This window comes from Amborella trichopoda, chromosome 5 (genome assembly GCF_054954075.1).
Source record: "Amborella trichopoda isolate Santa Cruz 75 chromosome 5, AtrichopodaSantaCruz75HAP2 v2.0, whole genome shotgun sequence".
In the NCBI taxonomy this organism is placed as follows: domain Eukaryota; kingdom Viridiplantae; phylum Streptophyta; class Magnoliopsida; order Amborellales; family Amborellaceae; genus Amborella; species Amborella trichopoda.
Window position 1 is genome coordinate 38,507,218 of NC_142340.1, and position 27,923 is coordinate 38,535,140.

Genomic DNA, 27,923 nt, shown 5'->3' on the forward strand with positions numbered 1-27,923 from the left:
TCAAAGCAATGGAAGGAAACAAAGTGTATTGAATGACATGAACTAAAAAGGAAAAAAACAACAATCAAAGTGTCACCAAAACAAAAACTTCTTTTCTTTTTTAATTTTTCTGTTTCTATGAGAGCGAGTAATACCAGTGGCAATGAAACTGTTCTCGACATTGACATGTTCCGAGCTTCGGATATGTATGCCATCAGAGTTGGGCCTATCTTCTGGACAAGTAATTCGGAGACCCCCTATGTAAACAGTAATAGAATTATGTATTGCGATATGTCTTTGCTGGCTATTAACAATGTGCAAATCCCTCAGTTTTAGATTGGTGCACACATCGAAGCTCAAAGCCCGCACAAAGCCATATTAGTTTGCTCAGATAATTTTCCCAATGTATCTTAATACATGTATCATATTAATATTTAATAGTAATTTAGAAAACAAGCCAAAAATAAAAATACCAAGAAAAACACCAACATTATATGTTATAGTGTTCTAAAACTTTTCATTTCAATACAACTCGAACCTAGAAAGTTGTTGCATAAATTTATAAAGAATCCAGTTTCTCATAAATCTAATTTTTAAGGACATGTAATCTCTAACATGGAGATCGTGAATATGAAAGAATAAATGAAATTTAAGCACTAAAAATAATAATTTTAGTAAGAAAAAATTTGGGCCGTTGTTTTCCATTATTCTTAGATGGAACACCTACTTGCATCCATCTTTAAGACATATACTTTACACTTTCTGGATCGCATATGTAGAAATGAGGTCCAGCCCGTATGAAACAATTTTCCATTTATAAATTATGCTCTAGTTACAAACCTAGTTATAAATTATGTTCTAATTACAAACCCACTTATGCTGCTTAAGAATAAAACCACTCTCTTTATATGTGATTATCAAGTATCATTATGCTTGTAAATTTTTACAATACCAATTAGAAAAGGCTAATACCCGAAAACTCGGTCCTTCAAAACTCTAGTCAGAGAATCCAAAATTATGGATCGCTCGAATGGTTTATGCAATGTTCCGGAATCATGTTATCGTTTGAAAAGTAATAAAGAGAGACACTAACCGTGGGTGCCGTCCTGAAATCATCCTGCAGAGAAAAAGAGACACCACTTACCGTGAGTACCGTCCCGAAACTATCCTGCAGAGAAAGAAAGAGACCACAAATGAGATAAGAAACATGGTACTCAATGCTAAACAGAAGAATAATAATAGCATTGTTATCGAGAGAAACTCATAATAGATGGCAACTTTAAAAATTTAAACAGTCAATTTAATTGCAAGTGGTGAAACCATCATTTCTTATACTAAAAATAAAAATAAAATATGTAATTGATTTTTCCTCCCAAATCTTCCTTGATGATCGTGGTTTTGTACCGATTTGAAACCATGATTAGTTATATAATAACAACAACAATTACAATAACATGATGATACTACCGTACATATTCAAAAGAGCTAGTATTCCATGCTAGAAAATTCGGTTTCAAATGGTTGATAGTAGGAAGGCATTCCTGCTAGGAAACCATTTGAACCAAAATCGCAACACAACAAGGGGTAGTTTTTCCCATTGGAAATCTCCATCAACAAGAGGGAATGCCAAGAAATTAGCTTCACAGCTTCTGGAGTATGAAGCGACTTTCCCATGAAAGAGACGAGATTTCCCAAATTTTCTATGGTGGTGGTGCACCATAAAGATTTACGGATGTCCCACTAACCAAACATGGAAATGGCCTAAGTAGAAATCTGTATAGAGAGAGATTTCCAAGGTACCGAACGTGCCCTAAATAAACTCTATCATCAATAGCATAAGGGAAAGGTTTCTACGCTTCCCCTATAATATAGAAGTTTTATCCTCTCCGTACCATCCAGCCGTCCAATTTTGATCAAGAGAGCCACTCACCGTTTGATCTTAGATCAGACGTCTCAAAGTATTTTATATTTAGTTTTTTTTATACAAATTGTATGAATATGAAATTTGGTACGTGCCATATTCTCATTGGGGCACACCTATAAAAAATAATAAAAATAAGTTTTCGATAAAATGTAATGACCATAAAACCCCTTGAAAATATCAGGGGTATTTTGGTCATTTTATTTCATTGAAAATATTTTTTTCATATTTTTTTCTAGTGCAAGTTTAATAGAGGAATTTCAAATATTTGGTGTCAAAATAGTTTATTAAAAAAAATTAAAAATAAAATAGTATAGAGACATGACATTATGATGGGGCAATCTTAGCCCTCTATTCAGAATGGAGGGTTGGATAAGAGGAAGGATAGAACTTCTATACTGTAGAGGAAGCATAGAATTTTTGCCCCTAGGATAATGCTATGACACTTGTGCAAAAGTAGGGGCCGTCACTTGGTGCAACAGTAAAAGGCTTGGGGCGGTAGCCAGGTGAATGTATATTCCGCGAAATGTTGTCTTCAATGAACAAATTTCTTATTTTCGAACTGCTAAGCCTCAGAGGAGATTAGCAAGACAACCTCTACCCAAGATCTCTAAAAAATGGATGGTCCTAATTCTAGAGTCGAAGTCATTAAGAGTACTACTCTTAATCAGGAATTACCTCAAGAATCCATTCTTGATACACAACAAGAATCCAATGAGGAGGTTCAATCAAATGAATATCAAGAGGAAATAATTCCTGAAGACTTTTAGCCAAGACGATCTAGTCGTATTAGTCAACCTCCTCCTAGTTTAAAGGATTACTATGAAAGAAAGACCTATGTGATCTTTTACCTGATAATACATTTTTTTTTTTCTTCACCCCTTTCTTTTAGCAAAGGATCACTTACATGTGGTCTTTATTATAATAAGATAAATTTCAAAATAAAATCAATATAACAATAAAACCAAGATCTTAACAACTTGATATCATTGAAACAAGTATGCACTATGCTTGAGAATAAAATATAAGATTGCAAGAAAAAAAAAGAAGAGTGTCAGAGATTACCTCAACCGGGCTTATTACTCCCCACACCGAGTTACCACCATCCGATGGCGTAGGATCAACGGTCTAGCTTTAATCTCGAACCGGGAAAGCAAATTTTTGCCAAGCCAAACAAATGGAACATGAACCCCTTTAATCACAAACCCAAACGCAAGGTGAATTCTTTTAGCAACCTAATTTAAGAGAAATATATTCTCTTTTTTCTAAACCCTAAAACCCTTAGCCATAAATCCATATTTGAGAAATAGGAGAGAGAAGAACTCCATAACCTGTGGGAGAGAAAGATCAAACAGGAGAGAGAGAGAGAAACTTTCTTAAGAGAGAGAGATAGAAAAGTAAGGTGTAAAGATTTTGGGTAGAGACAATCCCTTTTTTAGAAGCTTGAACATAATTAGGGTTACTTAGGATTTTCCTCGACTTGCCACTTCTTGTGAGATTGAACATAGACCGTCGATAAATCCATATTTGAGAGATAGGAGAGAGAAGAACTCCTTAACATGTGAAAGAGAAAGATCAAACAAGAGAGAGAGAGAGAGAAACTTCCTTAAGAGAGAGAGATAGAAAAGTAAGGTGTAAAGATTTTGGGTAGAGACAATCCCTTTTTTACAAGCTTGAACATAATTAGGGTTTCTTAGGATTTTCCTTGGCTTGCCACTTCTTGTGAGATTGAACATAGACTGTCAATCAAGGATGACTTGTGGGGTGAGAGATCTGAGCCATTCATTCCATAGATGGTCATCAACATTATGGAATGTGCATGGACCATTATCCTCCTTTCCTTAACCATTTTCCCATCAATAGAAATTAGATAAATTAAATCTAATTAAAATATTATGCATTCCATAATCTTTCACAAAATATTGAAAAGATACATCAAGTAAATATACACTTTCAATATTTGGTCAATATAAGGTCAAAATATTCCTTATCTCATTTGACCACATGTCATCACATAATATTACCAAAACATGAAATAACTTAAAATCCAAGAAAGAATCCAACGGGTGGGGCGTACCACCCATGTGTGGCACATGTGGGATCCACGCACTTGACACATGGTGGGCCCATGTGTACTATGGGCCCCTCCATGATATTTTAAATAATTTAAAATTATCAAAAAAATTCTAAAACATTATTTGAATTTTATAAGTTTGTAAAATCAATTTCTTCATTTTTATAAGTCAAAAAAAAATTATAAATGAAATATCAAATGACTCATAAAAATTCAAATAATAATTCTAAAATAATTTCTATCATAAAACAAACATAATGAAATTAACTTGATGGGAAATGGATCCATATGGTTAAGGAATTTAATCTGCAATTTTACATACCACACTTGCCTTATCCAACCGATCCAGTGTTTTTCATGACCCACTGTCTAAGCAGGGGCTCATTAGCGGGTCACCATAGTCTGACGGATGAGCCAAGGGGTCGTAATCCCAATTTGTGGATTACAATTCCTCCCCTAAAGATAAGTCAAGGTCACCAAGACATTATGCGACCACAGCACTATGACGCACAGGGGTATCTCACGCACTTGAAACATGGTGGGCCCATGTGTACTATAGGCCCCTCCATGATATTTTAAATAATTTAAAATTATCAAAAAAATTCTAAAACATTATTTGAATTTTATAAGTTTGTAAAATCAATATCTTCATTTTTATAAGTCAAAAAAAAAGTATAAATGAAATATCAAATGACTCATAAAAATTCAAATAATAATTCTAAAATAATTTCTATCATAAAACAAACATAATGAAATTAACTTGATGGGAAATGGATCCATATGGTTAAGGAATTTAATCTGCAATTTTACATACCACACTTGCCTTATCCAACCGATCCAGTGTTTCTCATGACCCACTGTCTAAGCAAGGGCTCATTAGCGGGTCACCATAGTCTGACGGATGAGCCAAGTGGTCGTAATCCCAATTTGTGGATTACAGTTCCTCCCCTAGAGATAAGTCAAGGTCACCAAGATATTATGCGACCACACCACTATGATGCACAGGGGTATCTCTCGCACATGCATACGCTTCACCCTAAAAGGTGGATTTCTAGCTTTCCCGAATGATCTATCGATATGCATGCCGTGTGATGGTACATGGATGAGGTTTTGGCCCCTGTCTTTGTAGGCCATCATCACACACAAGGGTCACACAGTCCCTCGACTCACACTCCAGGCCTGTTCTCCGACCTCATCAAGGGCTAACTCATAAACCTTCATCGGTTTATTCTTCATGCCCAGGTAACATGGGTTTTTCCCAACCGACTGGCCTAAATCATTAAGCACATATCAGTATCAACAAACTATCGTTTGCTTAGTATGGTCCAAGAGGGACCACACTCCCACTGAGTTCATGTTCCACTATATCATTTCATTTTACAAGCACGCAAAAAGCCTTTAATGGCCACATAAACCCAACATCTCCCACTTGGTTTTTGAATGTTGTACATTCTCTCTTTCTCACTTTCTCTTATTCCCATCTCTCTCTCCCAATTACAATCTCTCTCAAGTATTTTTACTTATTCTCTCAATACAATAATCATGGCTTTCGACATCAATCCTTTCACAAAAGGATTTATAGAGGCAACACATTTTTCTCTTCGTTGCTAGGATCTCATCTCAAAAATGCTCGTAGCTCATCTTTCACATCTCATCACGAATCATAGACCTGTTGTCGCAAAAGATCATCACATACCCTCATCGCATGGGGTCGTATGTTCATGGGCTCAAATGAGTTCTTTAAATAAGATGCTCCCTTTTGTAGCCTTACAATGCAATTTTTTCTTCACATTTACTTCACAATGCAATTTTTTCAGTTGAAAATCAGGTTGAGCACCTCTTAATAAAAAATTTGTTTCTCTCATTCCTCAAAGAATTTCGTCTTGAAATCTTTTATGTTGAAAACTAAACTCAAAATCAAATCATAACATCATAGTTTGAATTCCAAATAATACTTTCCTTCAGAGAAATAAATAAGTGACATTCACGTCACAAAATAAATCATACTGCAGAATTCTAAGATGAACATTATCTAATAAAATTGACATTTCTCTCTATCATCATGGAGTTTCTCTTTCAAACTAATTTTATTTGAAATTAAACACATAATAGTAACACATATATTTTCACAAGCCTTATATCACTCTATTAAATAGGCTTGATGAATATAGCTATTTATGTCTTCAATGAAGGACATACCAAATTATAGAAAATTTAGGATAACCTCTCTTCAATCCAAAATTTTTATTCCTCTCTTCTCATAGATATTTCTCTCTCAAATAAATTTTATTACAAATTACACTCAGAATGGATATCTAAAAACTTAGTGTGAATGATAAAACATTTCTTTAAAAATAGAAATTAAATCTTAACTTTCCAGTTATGAAAATAATTTTCGTTGCAGAAAACAGCATTTGCGTATCCTTCAATAAATTGATCATATCTTTCCAACTACAAGTATTTTCTCTGATAAAATATTTTTTGTTTGAAAGTAGACTCAATTTTATGAGTCCCAGTCCAATTTCAGCTAGAAATAAAATCATATAATTGGCAAGAAAAATTACGGAACTCCATGGACAGTTCTTGAATTTTGCATGGTCAGAACTGACACCCTTCATTGCTTAGTCAATAACTCTCAATTCCCATAGGATCTCCACTAAAATTTTGTAGGTAAATCCTACTTTTAAAGACACAAAATATCACTGAAGTATGTAATAGAAAAATGACTCATTATATCCTTCATATCACTACTCCAAAATAGCCCAGAATACTCATTATGCAGAGTACTTTTTCGGTGTTGGAATATTTCAATAATTCTTAACCGTAGGTGTATTTCTTGACCACAAAGGTCATTAGTTTTCTTATATCTCACTCCCAAGCTTGATCTAAACTGAATACAGAGAAAAGATAACTAATGGCATCAAGTATCAATAGCTCTAATACCAATGAAAGAAAGCCCTATGTGATCTTTTACCTGGGAATACATTTTTGTTTTTCTTCACCCCTTTCTTTTGGCAAAGGATCACTTACATGTGGCCATTATTATAATAAGATAAATTTCAAAATAAAATCAACATAACAATAAAACCAAGATCTTAACAACTTGATATCATTGAAACAAGTATGCACTATGCTTGAAATAAAAGATAAGATTGCAAGAAACAAAAAGAAGAGTGTCAAAGATTACCTCAACCGGGCTTATTACACCCCACACCGAGTAACCACCATTCGATGGTACGGGATCAACGGCCTAGCTTTAATCTCGAACCGTGAAAACAAATTTCGGCCAAGCCATACCAATGGAACATGAACCCCTTTAATCATAAACTCAAACATTAGGTGAATTCTCTTAGCAACCCTGTTTGAGAGAGATGGATTCTCTTTTTGCTAAATCTTAAAACCCTTAGCCATAAATCCATATTTGAGAGATAGGAGAGAGAAGAACTTCATAACCTTAACTATTAAGTTCTTCCACAATGTGGGAGAGAGAGATCAAACATTGGAGAGAGATAAATTTTCTTAAGAGAGAGATAGAAAAATAAGGTGTAAAGATTTTGGGTAAAGACAATCACTTTTTTATAGGCTTGAACAAGATTAGGGTTTCTGAGGGTTTTCCTTGGCTAACCTTTTCTTGTGATATTGAACATATACCGTCGATCAAGGGTGGCTTGGAGGGTGAGAGATCTGAGTCATCCATTCCATAGATGGGCCATCAACATTATGGAATGTGCATGGACCATTATCCCCCTTTCCTTAACCATTTTCCCATCAATAGAAATTAGATAAATTAAATCTAATTAAAATATTATGCATTCCATAAACTGTCGCAAAATATTCCAAAGATATATCAAGTCAATGTACACTTTCAATATTTGGTCAATATATGGTCAAAATATTTCATATCTTATTTGACCACATGTCATAACATAATATTACCAAAACATGAAATAACTTAAACTCCAAGAAAGAATCCACTGGGTGGGGTGTGCCACCCATGTGTAGCACATGTGGGTCACACCCACTTGACAAATGGTGGGCCCACGTGTACTATGGGCCCCTCCATGATATTTTATATAATTTTAAATTATCAAAAAAATTCTAAAACAATATTTGAATTTTATAATTTTGTAAAATCAATATCTTCATTTTTATAAGTTCAAAAAAAAAATATAAATAAAATATCAAATGACTTATAAAAATTCAAATAATAATTCTAAAATAATTTATATCATAAAATAAACATAATTAAATTAACTTGATGGGAAATGGATGCATATGGTTAAGGAATTTAATCTGCAATCATGGGGCACTCCACCTTCGATTGTGGACTACATACCACACTTGCCTTATCCAACCGACCCAGTATTTCTCATGACCCACAATTCAAGCAGGGGCTCATTAGTGGGTCACCAAAGTCTGGGGGATGAGCCAAGGGGTCGCAATCCAAGTCTGTGGATTACAGGTCGTCCTCTAGAGACAAATCAAGGTCACCAAGACCTTATGCGATCATAGCTCTATAGCGCATAAAGGTATCTCTTGCACATGCATATGCTTCATCCTAAAAGGTGGATTTCTGGCTTTCCCGAGCGATCTATCGATATGCATGTCGTGTGATGGTACATGGATGAGGTTTTGGCTCTCAATAGGCCACCATCACATACAAGGGTCACACAGTCCCTCGGCTCACTCATCCGGGCATGTTCTCCGACCTCATCAAGGGCTAACCTATAAACCCTCATCGGTTTGTTCTTCATGCCCAGGTAACATGGGTTTTTCCCAACGGACTGGCTTAGATCGTTAAGCACAGATCGGTATCAGCAAACCTTCATTTGCTTAGTATGGTTCACGAGGGGCCACGCTCCCACTGAGTTCATGTTCCACTATATCTTTTCATTTTGTAAGCACTCATAAGGCCTTTAAAGACCACAACCCAACACACTATACATATCATGCCAAGGAAAGCAATCACAATATTCGTTATCCCATTGAAAAATAGATAGATTTAAAGAAGTTCTCTCCTAAATATTTTGTTCTTTTTACTGAAATTTCCTCAACTAAATAACCCACTAGCTTCGAGGAAGCTAATTCAAATGCAATATGGAAGATTGCTATGAAAGGTGAACTTGTTGCTTTAAAGAAAAATCATATTTGGGATGTCATTACTCTTCTTAAACAGAAAAAACCAGTTGGCTACAAGTGGGTCTATAAAACGAAATATAAAAGTGATAGAACTATAGAGACACAAAGCGAGGCGTATTTTGGCTTAGCAGTGTGAAAACTAGTTTGCAGGTGAGAGTTGTGAAAACTAGTTTGCAGGTGAGAGTTCTATTGTTTGAATCTCCACCCCGCAAAAAACAAGGACCAATATGTAAACCTTATGAGATGAAATACCTAAAACCTTTCTGAAACTTTGTAAAACGGTTTACTTTCCATCACATTGTGCTTTCATTTCTAATAAACTTATTTTCCTATCAATTGAAACCACTTCAATTAGTAATTGCTTGAAAGCGACCACTCAAGGATATAGATCCATTGAGTAGAGCTTATGTCCATTGTGTCTGACACTGATCTATCATTTCTTGCATGTTACTGCACAGGAAACGCTCATCAGGAAACTTCTCTACTCTGATTCACGACGTGATGAGTAACATGTCTCTGGTTTGAGGCAATTCATCATTTATGTTTAACAGGTTTCATGTCTTTAGTATTGAAATGGTGATCACCGGGTTATAGTTTGAAAGCCTAGTTATGTTTGCATCGGTTACATGAAAACGCATGGAGCGATAACGTGTTACATCAATTCACATGCATCCAAGGACATTACTGATCCCTGGTCCCAACATATAAATTTCTTTCGTCTAACAGCCCAATTGGCAAAAAGTGAATACGTCGACCAGGAACAAGAAATGTCTTTGCAGGCCACAATATCCTACAAATCTTAGAGAAAGATAGTTATTGCGTCCATTTCAATTAGGAAGATAATCTCAAGGAGGCTGTAAAATACCAAACTACCAATTGCCTTGTTGTCTAACTCATTGATAGGTAAATGATCGATAGATTTATGTAACAACTCCCATTTATTTTGAAGTTATGGGTCTACTTTTGATTTCATAGCTTGGAGACTGTCTTCATAACAGTATCTAAAGAGCTGTGTAAAATTTCATCAATCCATAAGTTACTTTGAATTATGGTTTCCCTTTTACGTGTCATGGCGTCACATATGAAACCCATTACTAGTTTATCATCAAAGCCAACTAACCTCAACACTTGCACTATAGGTTAAACTACAGAAACAACATGGTCGTATCAACACTAGAACCTCTAGTCGATTAGGATGCTTCCAACCTCTCTTTCACATTGACTCATTGCTTCCCTATCAGGCGGCCACTCGTCAGAGCGTATCATTGACCTCAATCCTGCCTTATTGCGTAACATTGATTATATAGTAAGGAACCTAGTAGAGGCTACAATGTCCAAAAGATCAAACGGGGCCAGTCAACCTGCCATGAGCCGGTTCTAGTTAACTAGAAACCGAGCTGGTTAACCAATACGATTCGATCAAGTAAATTGCTTTTTTTTAATAGGTCAAAAAACCCGAAAAAATACAAAACAATTCAAAAAAAAGGAAAAATGTACATTTTTTTTTTTTTATTACCTACAATTAAATTAAAAATGAAAACAACTTTTTATAGAAATTATGTTAGGGTACACATATATATATGAGCATTTACTAAATGTACTCAATATTTTTGCACACTAATTAACCTTGCTTTGTAGTACAAATTGTTTTTTAGCAAGGGTAATTTTCATTATTTAGAGGAGTATGATAGATATTTTTACAAGAATTACGTGGCAATAATGCTCTATATGGATGATGTTACACCCCATGTGAATGATGCCATTCTCTACTATAATTGATAAAAAAAAAATTTTATTGTGAATTTTTTCATTGTCCTTGAATACTTACCTAAAGTACCCCTAAATAAAAAGTTGCTAAATTATGAGATAAGGGTATTAAATATCCAAAAATATTCAGTACAGTAAGTAAATACTCACAGATGCAGTTTGCATGCAGCCAACCTGCGTATTGCAGAAATTCTGGCTTGACAATAAATATATTTTTTAAAATATAACTTGATCTTAACTTTTAAAGTATATATAATCTTTAACATAGAGATCATGAATATAAAAAATAATTATAATTTTTCAAAACCAGAAATAATAATTATATTAAGAAAACATTTGGACTGTTAGTTACAATTGCTCTTAGACCACCTATTTGCATTCATCTTTATGATGGATGCTTTATACCTATGCACCCCATAATGTAGAAATGCGGTCCAGCCCCGCATGAAATAATTGTTCAATACTCACATGTATATGTTCCCTAACATAACCCATATGTATACTTTTCAACTTCAATTTCAACGTTTTAGGAACCATTTAGTACTTAGCATTCTCTAATCCTATGAGCATCATTATCATTAAACCAAGGTGTAAAAAAATAGATCGGTACCCAGATCGGCCACCTCAAAAACCGTATCGGATCAGTGGATCTACGATCCAGATCAGAGAATCGGCTGGTTTTGACCTAACCAATTTTCAAAAAAATACTATACTTTCTCAAAAATCTAATTTTTAATATTTTTTTTAAAAATGAAAGTGGTGGTGTTGCCTTATGGTTTTTCATTAATTTACCAAAAATATGTAGGTATTGAAAACCTGTCTAATGCCAAGTGTTTATTGTCCATTTCATTCATTTCACAATCATTAAAGGCACAATTCGACATTCACATTATTTATTGGGCCATCTAAATCAATCTAAAATATAGATTCTTGTGACATTTTTAATTTAATACTAACTGTTGTAACTAATAAACCCCACCATTGAAAAACTAACCATTAATAAAAAAGCCAGATAAGTAAAAAGAATCCAGCATGAAGGTATTCCCAATAAAAAAGAATCCAGCATGAAGGTATTCCCAATAAAACTCAAATATGTAAAAAAGAATCAAGCATCATGGCACTCCGAACACGTAAAAAACTAAATGCACAAAGCCAAAACATTTATTCAAGCATTAAACACGAACAAGGTAGATAGAGAGAAGTTGATGTCATTCTTGATGATAGAGAACACTCAAAACGCTTGTTTTTTGCACATGGGAAACGCACTACCTAACCATGTGCTTTGCTTTTGGCCATGAGAGCAATAGAGAGAGAGAGAGAGGCGTTTTGTATGGAGAGAGAGATTGTGTTATGAGGGAGGGTGACAGAAAGATACGCATAGTATACAACTAATTAAATATATTTTCCTAATAGATCACAAGATAATTTATTTCAATTTCATGAAGTTGTAGTTATGAATAAAAAAAAAAAAACAAAGGTCCTAAAGGTTTCTCTTTTATGTGTATATTCAAAGAAAGCGTTGAAAGAATCTTACGTCGTCTCTACTTTCACTTTTTTAATCATTATTAATTAGAGACCATATAGTTTAAATTGGGTTTTCGGGTTTTCGTGGTTGAAGAAGGGGAAGTTCGAAAAAAAAAAAGAAAAAAACTTGAAAGAGGCGCTTTATTGTGAGACATTACAAACGAGGGGATGTTTAGTCCCACATCAAAAGTGTTTAAAGATCGAGCGATTTCGATCCGAATCGGTGATTTTTAAAACCTTGCAGCAAACCAACCGACCAACAATCAAGAACTAACACAATCAATTATCATGAAAAGGCCTCTCAATAATGGGCCTACACAATCCTTTTACAAACAAAATAAAGAGCAATGTAATCTGCACAAGAATCAACTCTCTTATCTCTTACTCCCTATGCGGCCAACAATATTTTTTGTGTGTAAGCAAGGAACGGGTAGATTACATTTACCCTGAGCAGTTCCATGAGCATTGAGGCAATATGTGGTGATAGAAACTTGGGGCTCACTAGATCTTATTTCAAGGCCATTTACCACTATGTTTGTGCACGCAATGCTCTCACTGCATGCTATTGAGACGGCCACCTCACTCTTACATGTTCCATGCACCCCTATGAATTGGACATCGCTCACCTTAACAGCTGATGTCTGCACATATGAAAATAGACTTCTTAATAATTAAAGAAAGGAGTCCTTCACAAGAACAATACATGCAGATGATCCATAAGAGTAAAACTAAAAAATAAAATACTCTGAGTTGTCTATTCAAGATTAAATACTAAGAAACTTACTTGCAACATTATGCCAGAGGGTCGCAATGTTGAGGATTGATGTCTTGTATTCTGAGGAAATATATCTGCTAAGATTCGGATATATCTATACATGGGATTCGATATATCTGGGACACGCATATTCATAGCAATATCATAATCACTATCATCATCAGAGTCTTTTCCCAACTATACACAAATCCCGGTCATAATCATTACAATATATAGATTGTCTCAATCGGCAGAACTTCAAATCTTCGCAACATCAAATAAAATGAAAGAAAATAATTTGTAAACAATGAGAGAGATGAAATTTTTCTAGAGAAAACAATGTGAGAATCGCGTTGTCCACAACGCCATGAAACCTGAATGGTTAGAGAAAGAGTAGATGGACAAAGACTCAACACAATTAAAATTCTAGAGAAATTTGTGAACAAGGCATGAAAAATTCAAAAAAAATGTGAATGTTTGCCCTCATGTTTTTGCTAATCCAAGAAGCAGAATTGTGGGGTACTCAAAGGGAATTAAATGAAAGCCATTAAACGAAAACCTTGAAATAGATTTATGAATCTCAAATACCATAAAGGCAAATTTTGATCAAATTTTGGTAATATGGAGTCTTTAGGACAATAGACTGAGGAAAATTAGCAAATTAGTAAAAAGAAGCAAAATCATTCCTAAAGATTATCTCAGCCAAAACAAAGGTATCTCACCAAATGACCAGTGTAATTGTCCTTTCTTGAGTTCTAGTGAGAGAATATCTGAAAAACAGTATACCCTGTGAGAGAATAATTGATGGAGAATTGCAGTATAGTTTTTCCTTTATTTTTTTTATATATTTTTCTTCATTTGATTTTGATCTGGCCCAGCACGGTCCAGCCCTAACAGGTCCAGGACCGGTCCTACGGGGACAAGGGCAGACCAGGGTCAAAACTGTCCTAGCTCTATTGACAAGGCTAGTTTAATTCAAAAGAATTACATTGGCCTTATTTTCTTGGGATTTTTCCCCTTTTCTTGGGCTCATCTAAGCCCTTTCCTTAACTTGGGCATAACTCCATCAGACTCGCTCAAGTCACTTGCCTCTACCATAGGCAAGCATCTTGGCTAAGGTGAGTTCTGTAGTGTCGAGAAAAGTGTGGGTTTATGAGAGATGATGGTGGATTTCTGAAAGTGGTGGACAATCAGCTAACTAACAGTGAACAAATGTTGTGGCTTTCTTTAGTTTTACTCGTACCATGGGTAGAGGATCCCATTCTGAACTACCAATAAAGTAATAATACTAATAATACTAAACGAAATTTACCAAACTAAACCTACCACTCCCTGATCATAACGTTTAAGAGTAGCAAAGCATGAGTTACCTGCCATGTCTTAATCCGAGCCCCATTTTTAGTTCCAATAAAGAAAGAATCCTTAACATGTATCATTTCTGCAGTTGAACGAGTCCCATCTTTACCGAGACTTCCGATGCTGCATAAAAGAATCACGCCGATTTTTAAATGGAAAGAGAAACATGTTGCACTGGGGAGGCTCCTAACTAATTTTCTTATTCGAGCACAACACAACAATGGCATGGTAGCTTGGACTACGGGTGCAATTGAAGCCGTAGTTCTAATTGTGATTTTGAAACCCTAACCATAGAGCACAGTGCAGGAGCCCAAAACCTATATGTAGTCGATGCGGTGTTATATTGAAATGGGAGAACTACCTGATGCCGTGACCCGGGCCACAAGTGATTTTGGATGCATTTACATCATACGTGCCATCACCAATGGAAATGCAATCGTCACCTACAAAGAAATTGCCCTGAATATAACAGAGTAAAATGGATAGGAATGTCAAGAAATTCATTTTCCCTTTCTCGAGGAGTATATATAAATTTGAAGAGAAATCATCCAAATGCTGATCTCACACAACATATCAGAACTCAAGAAGATAATGAACATTTTACTTCATATCTAAAACATGGCAGACCTACTGATCTGGTAAATTTAGTTCAAATGCCAATCTAGATGTCCCCCTACATGAAATAACTCTCAGACCGTTGCACAACATGTATAATAGTATTCTCCATGTTACACTTGGTGAAACTCATCCAGCAAAAGAAATGCATATGGTAGTAAAGGATAAGTTGACTATTTTTTCAAGAAAATACCTTGTAGGTCCCCTCAAAAATAAAGATACCTTGTAGGTGTAAGGTCTTAGTTGGTTTCCCATTTTGCGAACTCACGTGTGAACACCTCTCTGATCCTTTTTTAATGTGAACTTATCTCGAACTTTTAGATGGAAACATTAGGAACAGAACAATTCCATGGCAATTGCCAAGTGTTCAAGTTCTCTTCAATTTCTACAAAACTCAAGAAAACTTGATTTTTCATTTAAATGCAATGTGTAGTGATTTGATGAAAGACACTTTCTAAAACGATTCACCATTATTTGGATTGTGAGAGAAGAGAGAGAAAGTAATATTCAAGCACAAGATAAAGAAAATACAGATGTCGTTTTCAATCTATACATATCATAGGGCAATGGGCCCTATGTACACAGATCCCTATATGCGTTACCATACAGGTAGGTCAATATGCATAGGAGTTACAACGTTATGCATGATTGTTACATGGTTGTTGCAGCTTATTTTGCATTATTGTTATAGCAAGAAAAATCAGCCAACAATGGTAAAATACTGTACACATTATCACCACATATAGGTTTTTAGAATGAGCATCATGCCAGTAATTATTGTAGGTTTCTTTAATTGGTATGGGTCTCATAACGGTAGCTACACTCCCCCTCAAGGTAGCATATATATCATAAATGCCCAGCTTGTCCCAAGTATCCCTTAGTCAAACGCAATTAGATCCTTCGTAAGGCTACTAATTGATTCTCATATCAATCAAATGGAGTACATAATGTGTATGAAGAGACCCTTTCTCCAACGATGTGAGAGTTTGCCTTTAATATACTTAGTTGTTTCACGACATAGAGGATTTCAAGCAATAAAAACTGCCCCTTAATTATCACATTGTAGAGGAATAAGAGTTGATACATTAACACTCATCTCTTGAATAAGAGAATGGAGCCAAATTATTTAATATGTGGCATATGTCATTGCTTGCTACTCAACGTCTGTTGAAGATCAAGCTACAACACTTAGCTTCTTACTCTTTTAAGTGACTAAAAAATTCTCATCCACTTACATAAGTAGCCATTTGTAGATTGTCGATCAAGAGAACACCCAGCCCAATCTGCATCGTAGAATCCTTATAAATCAAGATGACAGTGACTGGTGTAAAGAAGCCCTCTCCTTGGGCAGTTTTCAAATATTTAAACTGTAGTAAGCAACCTCCAAGTGATGGGAGCCTTGTGCTTGAATAAACTGACTTGCCAACTTTATAGCATATGCAATGTTTGGGTGTATAACTATCAAATAAATAAGTCTACCCACTAACCTATGATATACGACAAAATAGACACTTGTTAGAAGTACTAATAATGGAGGCTCCTAAGACATATTGGGACGACGCAGTTCTTACTATTGCATGTATGATCAATAGAATGCCTACACATGTTCTTGATGGCACTTATTCTTTAAAACTTCTCCACTAAACAATTTGTTTGTTTTCTCATCTACGAATTGTTGTTTGTTATGTTTGCTTTGTGCTCACACTAGGGCCGGCTAGGATTAAATTAGGACCTCAACCTACCAGATGCATGTTTTTGGGATACTCAAACTCTCATAAAGGATACAATTGGTGTTGTTCAAAACTAAAACGAAATATATTTCAAAAGATGTTACATCCTTTGATAATATATCCAATTTTTCTATCCAAAGAAATTTGATATCCAATATGCCACCCAAAAATCATATCCCTCTTACAATGATCACAGATAGTTCTAGTAAAACAACCATTGAACTTATGGAATCTACTAACAAATAGTTGAACACCCAAAAAAAAGAACAATGGAAAGTCTAACATAAAGATCAATCCCAACTCGTCGACTCGTCAGGTACTTCTTATCCTCCTGCCCTTATTATATCTTATGAATTCAATTTATTTATTTACGTAAGAAAGGAAAAAAGGGCTTGTACTTCTCAATTGATCAGTATGTTTGTTTCTTATGCTTCACTTTCAACTTCTTTGCATGCATACCTTTGCTCTACTTCATATGTTTCTATTCCCACTGAAATTGCAGATGCATTGGCTCATGTACAACGGAAAGCAGTCATGGTTGGGGAAATGATTTCTTGAGAGAAGTAACAAACTTGGGATGTAATTGATCGGCCAACAGGACATGAGGTAGGATGCATATGGTTGTACACCCTATCGCACAAACCAGATGGCTCGACTAAGAAATTCGAAGCTTGTTTGATTGCCAAGGGTTTACATGGTTATGTAGGGTTGATTATAAGGAGACTTTTTCTCCTATGGCAAATTTGAAATCAGTGCAGATCACCTATTGCCACAAATAAGAAATGGCCACTACACCAACTTAACGTGAATAATATTTTTCTCCATGGAGATCTACAAGAGGAAGTATATATGAGTTACCACCTGAGTTTTATCCTCAAAGGGGGAAAGGGAAAGATTGCAAGTTGAGAAAAGCTATATATGATTGAAACAATCACCTGGGTCTTGGTTTGAAAACTTTAGTATGGCAATATGTTAATTTGGACTTCAAACGATTGTTTATAATCATTTTGTATATGTTAAAAAGAAAATCTGGCTCTACCATAATATTGATAGTATATGATCACACGAAATTTGAAAGTGAAAAAGTTCTTAGGGGGTATTTTTTACATCAAGGATCTTGGTCCATTGAAATACTTCTTTGGCTTAGATGTGGCTAAGTTTAAATGACGAATTTTTTTGTCTCAAAAGAAGTGTACCCTTGATCTCCCCAATGGCATAGGAATGCTTGGAGAGAAACCAAAAAAATCTCCTATAAAAGTTAATCACAAATTGTATGATCAATAGTCAAAGCCTCTCAGTAACTCTGGTGTATATCATAGACTAGTGGGTAGATTTATTAATTTACATTTCATATGTTTTAAGCATGGCAAGTTAATTTATGCATGCACCAAGCTCCCATCACTCGGAGGCTATTTATTACAATATTTAAAATCTGCTCCAGGGAGAGGGTTACTTTATGTCAATCATGGTCATCTTGATATGCAAGGTTTTCGCAATGCGGATTGAGTCGAGTGTTCTCTTGATCAACAATCTACCAATGGCTACTTTATAACAATGGGTGGTAATTTAGTCACCTAGAAGAGTAAGAAGCAACGTGTTGTAACTCGATATTCAACATAAGCTGAATATTGAAAAATGACAAGTTCTACATGTGAAACAATTTTGCTCTATTCTTTTCTTCAACAGGTGCGTGGTAATGTATCAACTGCTACTCCTTTACATTGTGATATCAAGTGGCAATTTGTATTGCCACAAATCTTGTATTTTATGAAAGAACCAACCATATTGAGGTTGACTTCCACTTTGTCAGATAAATGGTCACTTCAAAGATAATATGTCCACCATGTGTTCACTCTAAATATCAATTGACATACACATTTACCATGGCCTGTAATCGAGTTCAACTAAAGGACACTTTGGATAAGTTGGGCATCTATGATATATATATTCCAGCTTGACGGGGGGGAGTGAAGCAATTGATATTGTCTCATTGCCATTACAACATGTGTAAAGGTTTTAACTCGTATGCATAATGGAGCCACATGTAGTGGTTGTTATGATACTATGTGCTCATACCCATTAAAACATGAAACTCCTATGAATAATGGGCCTCACGCCCATTAGAACCTCCTATAATAGGTTTTGTAACTTCTACTATGGTTATAATTCTTTTGCATGTTGACCTACCAGTATTGTAACCCCAATAGAAATATGTAAATATATAGGGCACATTGCCCTACGATTTGTAGAGTGTGAAAAGTATATGTATTTACTTCATCTTATGCTAGAATATTACTCTTTATCTCTCTCTTTAATCTCAATCCTAACAGTATCCCAAAGTACTCTTCCACAGTCATTTCCTCTTGTTACAAAGTCATTATTATTTTACCATGTCATTAATAAGTCCTTACCATATCATCTCTTTGCGAGTATGTATTAGCTACTACCTTCCATATATCCTTTGCAGTCTTAAGAATCAATAGTCCTCTACCAATATTTGGCAACATGGAATAAACGAATCATGACATTATTGTCAGATTCTCACTTTCCCATTCATCATGGGTTGGATCATTTGCTGGGCAGCTCTTTCATTTTTCCTATGCTTTTAACCTAATTTTCTCTGGCTTCCTTTGAACACTTTCGTAGATTGGGACCATTCTAAATAGTTTGTCTCATCTAGTTTACATGTAGGGATCATCAATCCTAGGTGGTACAAATTGACTACTTCCAAGGAAATACTGTTCTCAATTTCTGACAATTTCGTTCTTTCTCAAACTAGAAACCGTAAGTCTTTTTTCCAAGGTACTAATTCTTTAGTTCCAAAAGTGAGGTTGCTGGAAATATAAAGTTACTAAAAATAGAAGGTTGCAGGAAATATGATGTTGCTAGGAATATGAGGTTGCTACTAAAAGGAAGGTGTTTGGGATAAATACTTACTTATTGGTAAAGAAAAGTGAGATGATTTTTCTAGAAATACAAGGATGTTGATATCCACGGCTTTAATTACAAGAAGGAAGAAAAGTCATCGTTCTAGGGTCACCAGAAGTAAAATAGATATCCTAGGGTGTCAAGCCCTGATCTGATATCATGTTAAAAGTGAGAGCGAAGAGAGAGAAAGTAATATCCAAGCACAAGATAAAGAAAATGTAGATATCTTTCTCACTGGTGATTTTTCCTATATATATACAAATCCCTATAGGAGTGACAATACAAATAGGTCAACAAGCATAAGAATTCCAACTATTATGTATGACTGTTACAACCCCTTATGTATAACTACATGGGTGTTATATAACAAAAATTACCCAAATATAGTAGGATATTGTACACATTATCACCACATAGGTTTCCATAATAAGCATGAGGATCGTAATTATTTTAGAAAGGCTTGATGATGTAGTTACCCATGTGCGCTAGCTTGTTGAGGCCATGGTAATGGGCTAGCTTGTACGGGCCATAAATCTTGCCCCCATCGTGGGGATGCAGGTACACAAAGGCCAATTTTTCTCTCCCTCCGAGGCCACATAACTCTTTAAATGGCCTACAACACTCTCTCCACCAGCTCTTTCTTTAAATGCTTTAGCTAGTAAAGAACTCGGGCGAGTCCACGCTCCAATAACTCACCCCAGGCTAGTTGTGCGGTCCTAGCCCAAAGCGCTTCTCAGGACACTGATAGTAACTAATGCGCCGATTTTGAACAATGAATCGAAGCAATGGAAGGAAACAAAGTTCATTGAATGACATGAACTAAAAAAAAAAAAAACAACAATCAAAGTGTCACCAAAACAAAAACTTCTGTTCTTTTTTAATTTTTCTGTTTCTATGAGAGCGAGTGATACCAGTGGCAATAAAACTGTTCTCGAGTTCCCCATCAGAGTTGGGGCCATCTTCTGGAGAATTAATATGGAGACCCCCTATGTAAACAGTATTAGAATTATGAATTGCGATATGTCTTTGCTGGCTATTAACAATGTGCAAATCCCTCAGTTTTAGATTGGTGCACACATCGAAGCTCAATGCCTGCACAAAGCCATATTAGTTTGCTCAGATAATTTTCACAATGTATCTTAATACATGTATCATATTAATATTTAATAGTAATTTAGAAAACAAGCCAAAAATAAAAATACCAAGAGGGACACCAACATGATATGTTAGAGTGTCCTAAAACTTTTCATTTCAATACAACTCGAACCTAGAAAGTGCTTGTTGCATAAATTTATAAAGAACCCAGTCTCTATGCGGCCAAGCCCGAATATGTAGAAATGCGGGCCTCTTAATAAATCTATTTTTGAGATAGATTTTAAGACTTAATTTTTAAGGACATGATATCTCTAACATGGAGATCGTGAATATGAAAGAAAAAATAAATTTTAAAACTAAAAATAATAATTTTAGTAAGAAAACATTCGGGCCGTTATTTTCCATTATTCTTAGATGGAAAACCTACTTGCATCCATCTTTAAGACATATGCTTTACACTTTCTGGATCGCATATGTAGAAATGAGGTCCAGCCCGCATGAAACAATTTTCCATTTATAAATTATGCTCTAGTTACAAACCCAGTTATAAATTATGTTCTAGTTACAAACCCACTTATGCTGCTTAAGAATAAAACCACTCTCTTTATATGTGATTATTAAGTATCATTATGCTTGTAAATTTTTACAATACCAATTAGAAAAGGCTGATACCCGAAAACTCGGTCCTTCAAAACTCTAGTCTGAGAATCCAAAATTATGGATCGCTCGAATGGTTTATGCAATGTTCCGGAATCGTGTTATCGTTTGAAAAGTAATAAAGAGAGACACTAACCGTGGGTGCCGTCCCGAAATCATCCTGCAGAGAAAAAGAGACACCACTTACCGTGGGTACCGTCTTGAAACTATCCTGCAGAGAAAGAGAGAGACCACAAATGAGATAAGAAACATGGTACTCAATGCTAAACAGAAGAATAATAATAGCATTGTTATCAAGAGAAACTCATAATAGATGGCAACTTTAAAAATTTAAACAGTCAATTTAATTGCAAGTGGTGAAACCATCATTTCTTATACTAAAAATAAAAATAAAATATGTAATTGATTTTTCCCCGGATCGTCCTTGATGATCGTGGTTTCGTACCCATTTGAAACTACGATTCTACTTATATAATAACAAAAACAATTACAATAACATGATGATACTACTGTGCATATTCAAAAGAGCAAGTATTCCATGCTAGAAATTTCGGTTTCAAATGGTTGATCGAAAAGTAGGAAAGGCATTCCTGCTAGCAAACCATTTGAAACCAAAATCGCAGCACAACAAGGGGTAGTTTTTTCCATTGGAAATCTCCCTCAACAAGAGAGAATGCCGAGAAATTAGCTTCACAGCTCCTGGAGTATGAAGCCACTTTCCCATGAAAGAGCCGAGATTTCCCAAATTTTGTATAGCGGTGGTGCACCATAAAGATTTACGGATGTCCCACTAACCAAACATGGACATGGCCTAAGTAGAAATATGCGGAGAGAGAGATTTCCAAGGTACCAAACATGCCCTAAATAAACTCTATCAGCAATAGGATAAGGGAAAGGTTTCTATGTTTCTCCTATAATATAGAAGTTCTATCCTTTCCCTATCATGCAGCCATCCAATTTTGATCAAGAGAGCCACTCACCGTTTGATATTAGATCCGACATCTCAAAGTATTTTATATTTAGTTTTTTTTATACAAATTGTATGAATATGAAATTTGGTACGTGTCATCTTCTCCTGGGGACGCACCTATAAAAAATATTAAAAATAATTTTTCGATAAAATGTAATGCCCAAAAAACCCCTTGAAAATATCAGAGGTATTTTGATCATTTTATTTCGTTGAAAACATTTTTTTTATATTTTTCTGTAGTGCAAGTTTAATAGAGGAATTTTCAATATTTTGTGTCAAAATAGTTTATGAAAAAAAAAATTAAAAATAAAATAGTGTAGAGACACGACATTATGATTGGGGCAATCTTAGTCCTCCATTTAGAATGGAGGGTTGCATAAGGGGAAGGATAGAACTGCTATGCTGTAGAGGAAGCATAGAAAGTTTGCCCATAGGATAGTGCTAACACATGTGTGCCAAAGAAGTAATGGCCGTCACTTGGTACGACAGTAAAAGGCTTGGGTGGGTAGCCAACATAAGAGCGTAAGTTTGAGTCCTAAGAGAAGCCACTTTGTGTTTAAGCCAAAAGTTAGGCCCGTTTCCAGCCCACCCCTCCCGAGACCCTACTTAGGCGTGACCAGCACCTGGTTATGACTCTTTATGTGTACAAAAGAAGGGAAGACAAAATTGCTGGATGTGATTTATTGATGCAAGAATCTTGAGTTTCACATGTGTGTGATGATGAATTGTATAATTAGGGTGTTAGTGAAATTACATGGGTCTCTTGAGCACTCTTGATGGGCCACCATGCATGTCCTTGACCATCTATTGTCCCACTTCCTTGAATGCTAAGGCCATCCACACACTTGAAATGGATCCAATGTTCCTTGTCATTGCCCCATGAGGAGATTGAACACTTGGAGCTAATATATTCCCTGAAACCTACAACAAACAAGTTTCAAATTTTTTTTTTTTTCTGCGCAAACAAGACTGCGTACTAAATGCATTTATGTACTTGGTGTGTGCGTGCTTTGGGGGAAATAATACAAATCGTATGATGTGTAAGTGCACAATGCTTGTCGTGATTGTGGAAAGTGTTAACCGAGAGAATAGAGACTAAAACATTATGCTGGGGAACCTGCCCCCATAACCACCAATTCCCCGCCCCCACTCCCAACACATGTTTAAATTTTTCCTTCTCTCTTTCTCTAATAGGCATATAAACTCTTAAGTCTCTCTTATTTTCCTCACTCGCTCCATTTAATTAATAATTTAGAAAAGGGTGTGGTTTGTATAAGGCCGAGGCCATAAATAATCAAAGTAAGGCACACCTTCAAATAGTACTGAAATATGTTATTTTAGTTTTAAAAATATTTATGATGGCCTGAAAATGTATTCTTATTTTTAATTAGAAATTTTAACGATTCAAAAATAATGTAGATCGAGCACATTATAAGATGCATAGTTTCCAAGACTTGAAATCTATGTTTTCTCATGTCTATATATCTTGAGATCGACATGATCGAGTTGAGAGTTTTTCAACATCGAAACAATCCCTTGTAGTGAATTTTTAAGATACGCCTTAATTTGATTGTTTAGGGCCTCACCCTGAAAACAGCCCGTGTATTGAGATCCTGTTTAACTAAATTAGGCATTTTGTCCTATGGGACCATCTTTGATTCAACTTATGACTAATTTTCTTTCAAAGAAAAAAAAAGGACAAGATTTTGATCTTAGGAAATCCTGGTTTGATTTTTCCTCGTCTAGGGAAAATATTGGAGAAGGTAATAATTTGAGGTATTTACAGAGGAAATATTGGGAGTGAGAGATTAAGCATCGAAGACGAAAGAAAGAGATACCCCAAGGACATGGGAGACAAAAAAAATGCTCAGTTTTGGCATGAAGAAATGAACGCAACATTTGTTTATAGATAGAGAGAGAGCATTATTTAGTTTCCCTAATCAGTTTAATGCAGAAAATACAAGAAAAAGAATAAGTGGCAATTTTCATGTGATAAATCGCAATAGAATATAGAAACAGGTGTGGTTTGTAGAGAGTCGAGGCTCTAAACAATCAAATTAGAGCCCACTTTCAAATAGCGTCGAGAAATTTGAAGGTCAATTTTTATCCTATCTATATTTATATCAATAACCGTATCTATATTGTACCTATACGATATTTCCAAGGAGTATGTATGACAGGTGGCCTTTAAACGTAGTTTTACCATATGCAGGTAAATGGATTCTTACTTATCGGGACAAAATAAAGGAAAAGATTTAAGTAAGGTTGTACTAATCTATGTTGTCTTATTTATTTTGACGGTTTAGATCTTATATTTATTTTGACGGTTTAGATATTATAATATCTTGAAAGACGGGTCATGAAATGATATGCCCAATCAACACCATCCAACAAAACTAGATAGGATTGCCACCTTATCAAAACCACATATTCTCAAAACAAAACTGGATAGTATTGCCACCTTATAAAACCCACATATTCTCGACATTCTACATTTTGAGCTTGCTAATTTATCCTATCCCAAAATTTGTGCTTGCTATCCTAAATTTTCTCTTCATCAATACCATCTACATTTTCTCTCTCACACACACATCCACGTGGGAATATTCATATTTCTTTGGTGTCTAAAATCAATTCTTATTACACAACTCCCTAACAGAGTACAAAGTCCAAAATTTTGTAGAAAATATGCAAATTTACTATTACAACTTCCTCAATATTACAGATTCCAGACTTCCTTAGAATAGTCATTTATTTATTATCACGATTCTCAAAATATTTATCATATTTTAATATTTAGAAAGATATTACAAATATCTTAAACTAGCATACCAACTTGTACTCTAAAAATGACTATGCATAACTTTTGATTTATAGAAGATTCTCAAATTTTGAAAATAATTTGTTCTTTTTCTCCATTATATGAATAACTAAATATTTTCTTTTGAATTCTTATGCCCTAAAATTTACTTGCAACTAATTCCCATGTCAACTAATTCCTACCTCCACACCCCCTAAAAAGTAACGAAGTTGTTTTTTAAAGTAGAATTTTTGTGTAGATTTCTCTAGAACTATTATTCTAATGTTGTTTTTATTATTATGATTTTCACCACGGTTTCTATTCCCATCACTCTCAGCATCTTACTAATACTTTCAAAAAGCTAACTTCTAACCTATTTTAAAAATGGGTAAGGGCCTGTCTTCCCTACTGAATTACCCAAAAAAAAAAAATCTTGATTCATTTGTCTTTTAGTCCGTCAATAATTTATATTTTTTTAAAAAAAAATTATGTCTTATAAATAGTTTGTGAGTATTTGTCGTATTAGATCATTAATTTCCAAGTGTTTTAAAAAATCATGCAGATATTTCTTTATTCAATATTTTTAAATTTCTACTTTTTAATACATTTTTTTTTTTGGGTAATTCAATAGGGAAGACTAACCCCTTCCCATTTTTTCATGTATATTTATGGAGTTAGCTTATTTTAAGGTGTCAATGTGCTGTAAAAATAGGATTAGAAACCACAGCACGGTAACTAAGTATAGGGATGCTACCACCACGACCCAACCCTATCTATCCTTTTGTGGTTAGGAATCTATGCTTCTATGGTCCTTACCAGCTATTTATTTTTATAATTTTGAAATGAAAAATTATAACGTATCTTAAATAAATTTTATGGTCTTTAATATAAAAATTAAAAAGCATGTTGTAGATCTAATATATTTGAATTAATACTTCGAAATTTCATTTATGAGCAGTTTTCCTTTTTTGAAAACTTTATAATATGGCAATTACCTGATCTTCTAGCAAATTTTACGTCTTAAAAATAGAGTATCAAACAACAACTTTCTATAAACTGCAAATTCGTAACAACTCTAATGCTTTGGCATAAACTTTTGGAAAGTAAAACTAATAATGGATATTTTCTAAATCTGACCTTATACTCTCTCTCTCTCTCTCTTTGTTCATGTACCTGGATATTGATAGCAGGAGACTTGCACGGGCCTCTAAAAGTAGTTGGATTAAGGAGAAAGGTTTTCCCTGCTGGAATAGTCATGGTGGGGGGATTTGTACTTTGGCATACACTTTCCCATGCTTTCAAGAATGCCTGCAAAAATCAGCAGAGAATAATCATCACATAACTCCTTTCCCCTCTCTCTCTCTCTCTAAAATGGTTAAATGGAACAGAATGAAGAAAGATATTATGTTATATTTTCACTCTTGAGGCATGTTTAATACGAGAGAAAATATTTTCATGGAATGAAAAGATTCTCTTATATGATTAGGTGTGAGAATTTTTTCGGCAGTCCATCGATCTACAAAATATGTTGGGACCAATTAGTTGGAAAAATATAAAAATACTTTTACAGAAGAATTTTCACATAACAATGTGCCGTAAAAGCTTTTGCCTTTGAATCGTCTCTTTTGCCATTGCCAACTGCTCCGAAACGGACAACGTCGAAATTTGACGGCCCATGATCCACTCCATACAAAGTTCGAGCCCGACCCGGTGTAGAACTGCCCAGGAATAGTAATAAAATTGCGAAAATGCCCTGCAAAAGGATAACCTTCAGGGAAATTAATTTAACATTAATTCACTGGGACAAACCAAATATTGGGGAGTATTTTTTTTGAAAAAATTCAATTTCCATCTCTTTAGCAGAGAGAGAGAGGGGTGCTATCATACACCTCTTACCCTTAATCAAAAAAAAAGTTCAAAAAAACACATTTAATATGTGAGAGAGAGAGAGAGATGCTATCATGGAGATCCAAGTCTTAATCATATTATATTTTCAGAAAGAGAGAGAGAGAGAGATGCTATCATGGAGCTCAAACTCTTAATCAAACTGCATATTGAAAAAAAAACACACAAGTAATGTGAGATGTGGTAAATTTGCAGACACAATGCATCTAAAGAAACAACACCATCCTACCACAACTTCTTCTTTCAAATGAACCAGAAAAAGATAAAGTAAAAATTTTTAGAGAGTAACGTAATGTAAGTTCTTCGAACTCACCGCCATTTCACTCCTTCCCAAACAGTAGTCTATGCTCTCTCGACCTCTGGATATTAAACTTTGGGAGAAAGAGAGAGAGCGGTCTCATTACTTGTACTCTGAATCACTTTGGATTACATGCACAACCTAAACAAAGTCAAATGTGCTCTAAGAAGCAAGTTTTCAAATTGTACACCATACCAAAAGTTTCCAAATAGTATACCGTACCAACATAGTAGTTTACACAACCACCCATCAATCCCCAAGTTTATATAAAAAAGTATTTATGTAGTCCTATTGATTATGGAAGGAATTGAATGATGTAAGACCATCTATCTTTGGGATAAGGGGTCCCGACTAATCTTAACCATTAAATGTCAAATCAGACGGCTTAAGTATCTCACAGAGTTTGAAAAC

General features: G+C 34.9%; 1 protein-coding gene across 1 annotated transcript; it reads right to left on the reverse strand.

Annotated features, from left to right (window-relative positions):
• LOC18433046 (putative polygalacturonase At3g15720) lies at positions 1-27,533 on the reverse strand. Its single transcript, XM_088866282.1, has 13 exons — positions 27,528-27,533; positions 26,483-26,617; positions 26,356-26,365; positions 23,264-23,430; positions 21,676-21,750; positions 20,664-20,879; positions 14,876-14,973; positions 14,529-14,637; positions 13,189-13,356; positions 12,932-13,045; positions 1,073-1,147; positions 135-236; positions 1-42 (listed from the first exon to the last, which is right to left on the reverse strand). Exons 1-13 carry the CDS (start codon positions 27,531-27,533, stop codon positions 1-3), a joined length of 1,317 nt encoding a protein of 438 aa, XP_088722408.1.
• Positions 27,534-27,923: the final 390 nt, after the last annotated feature.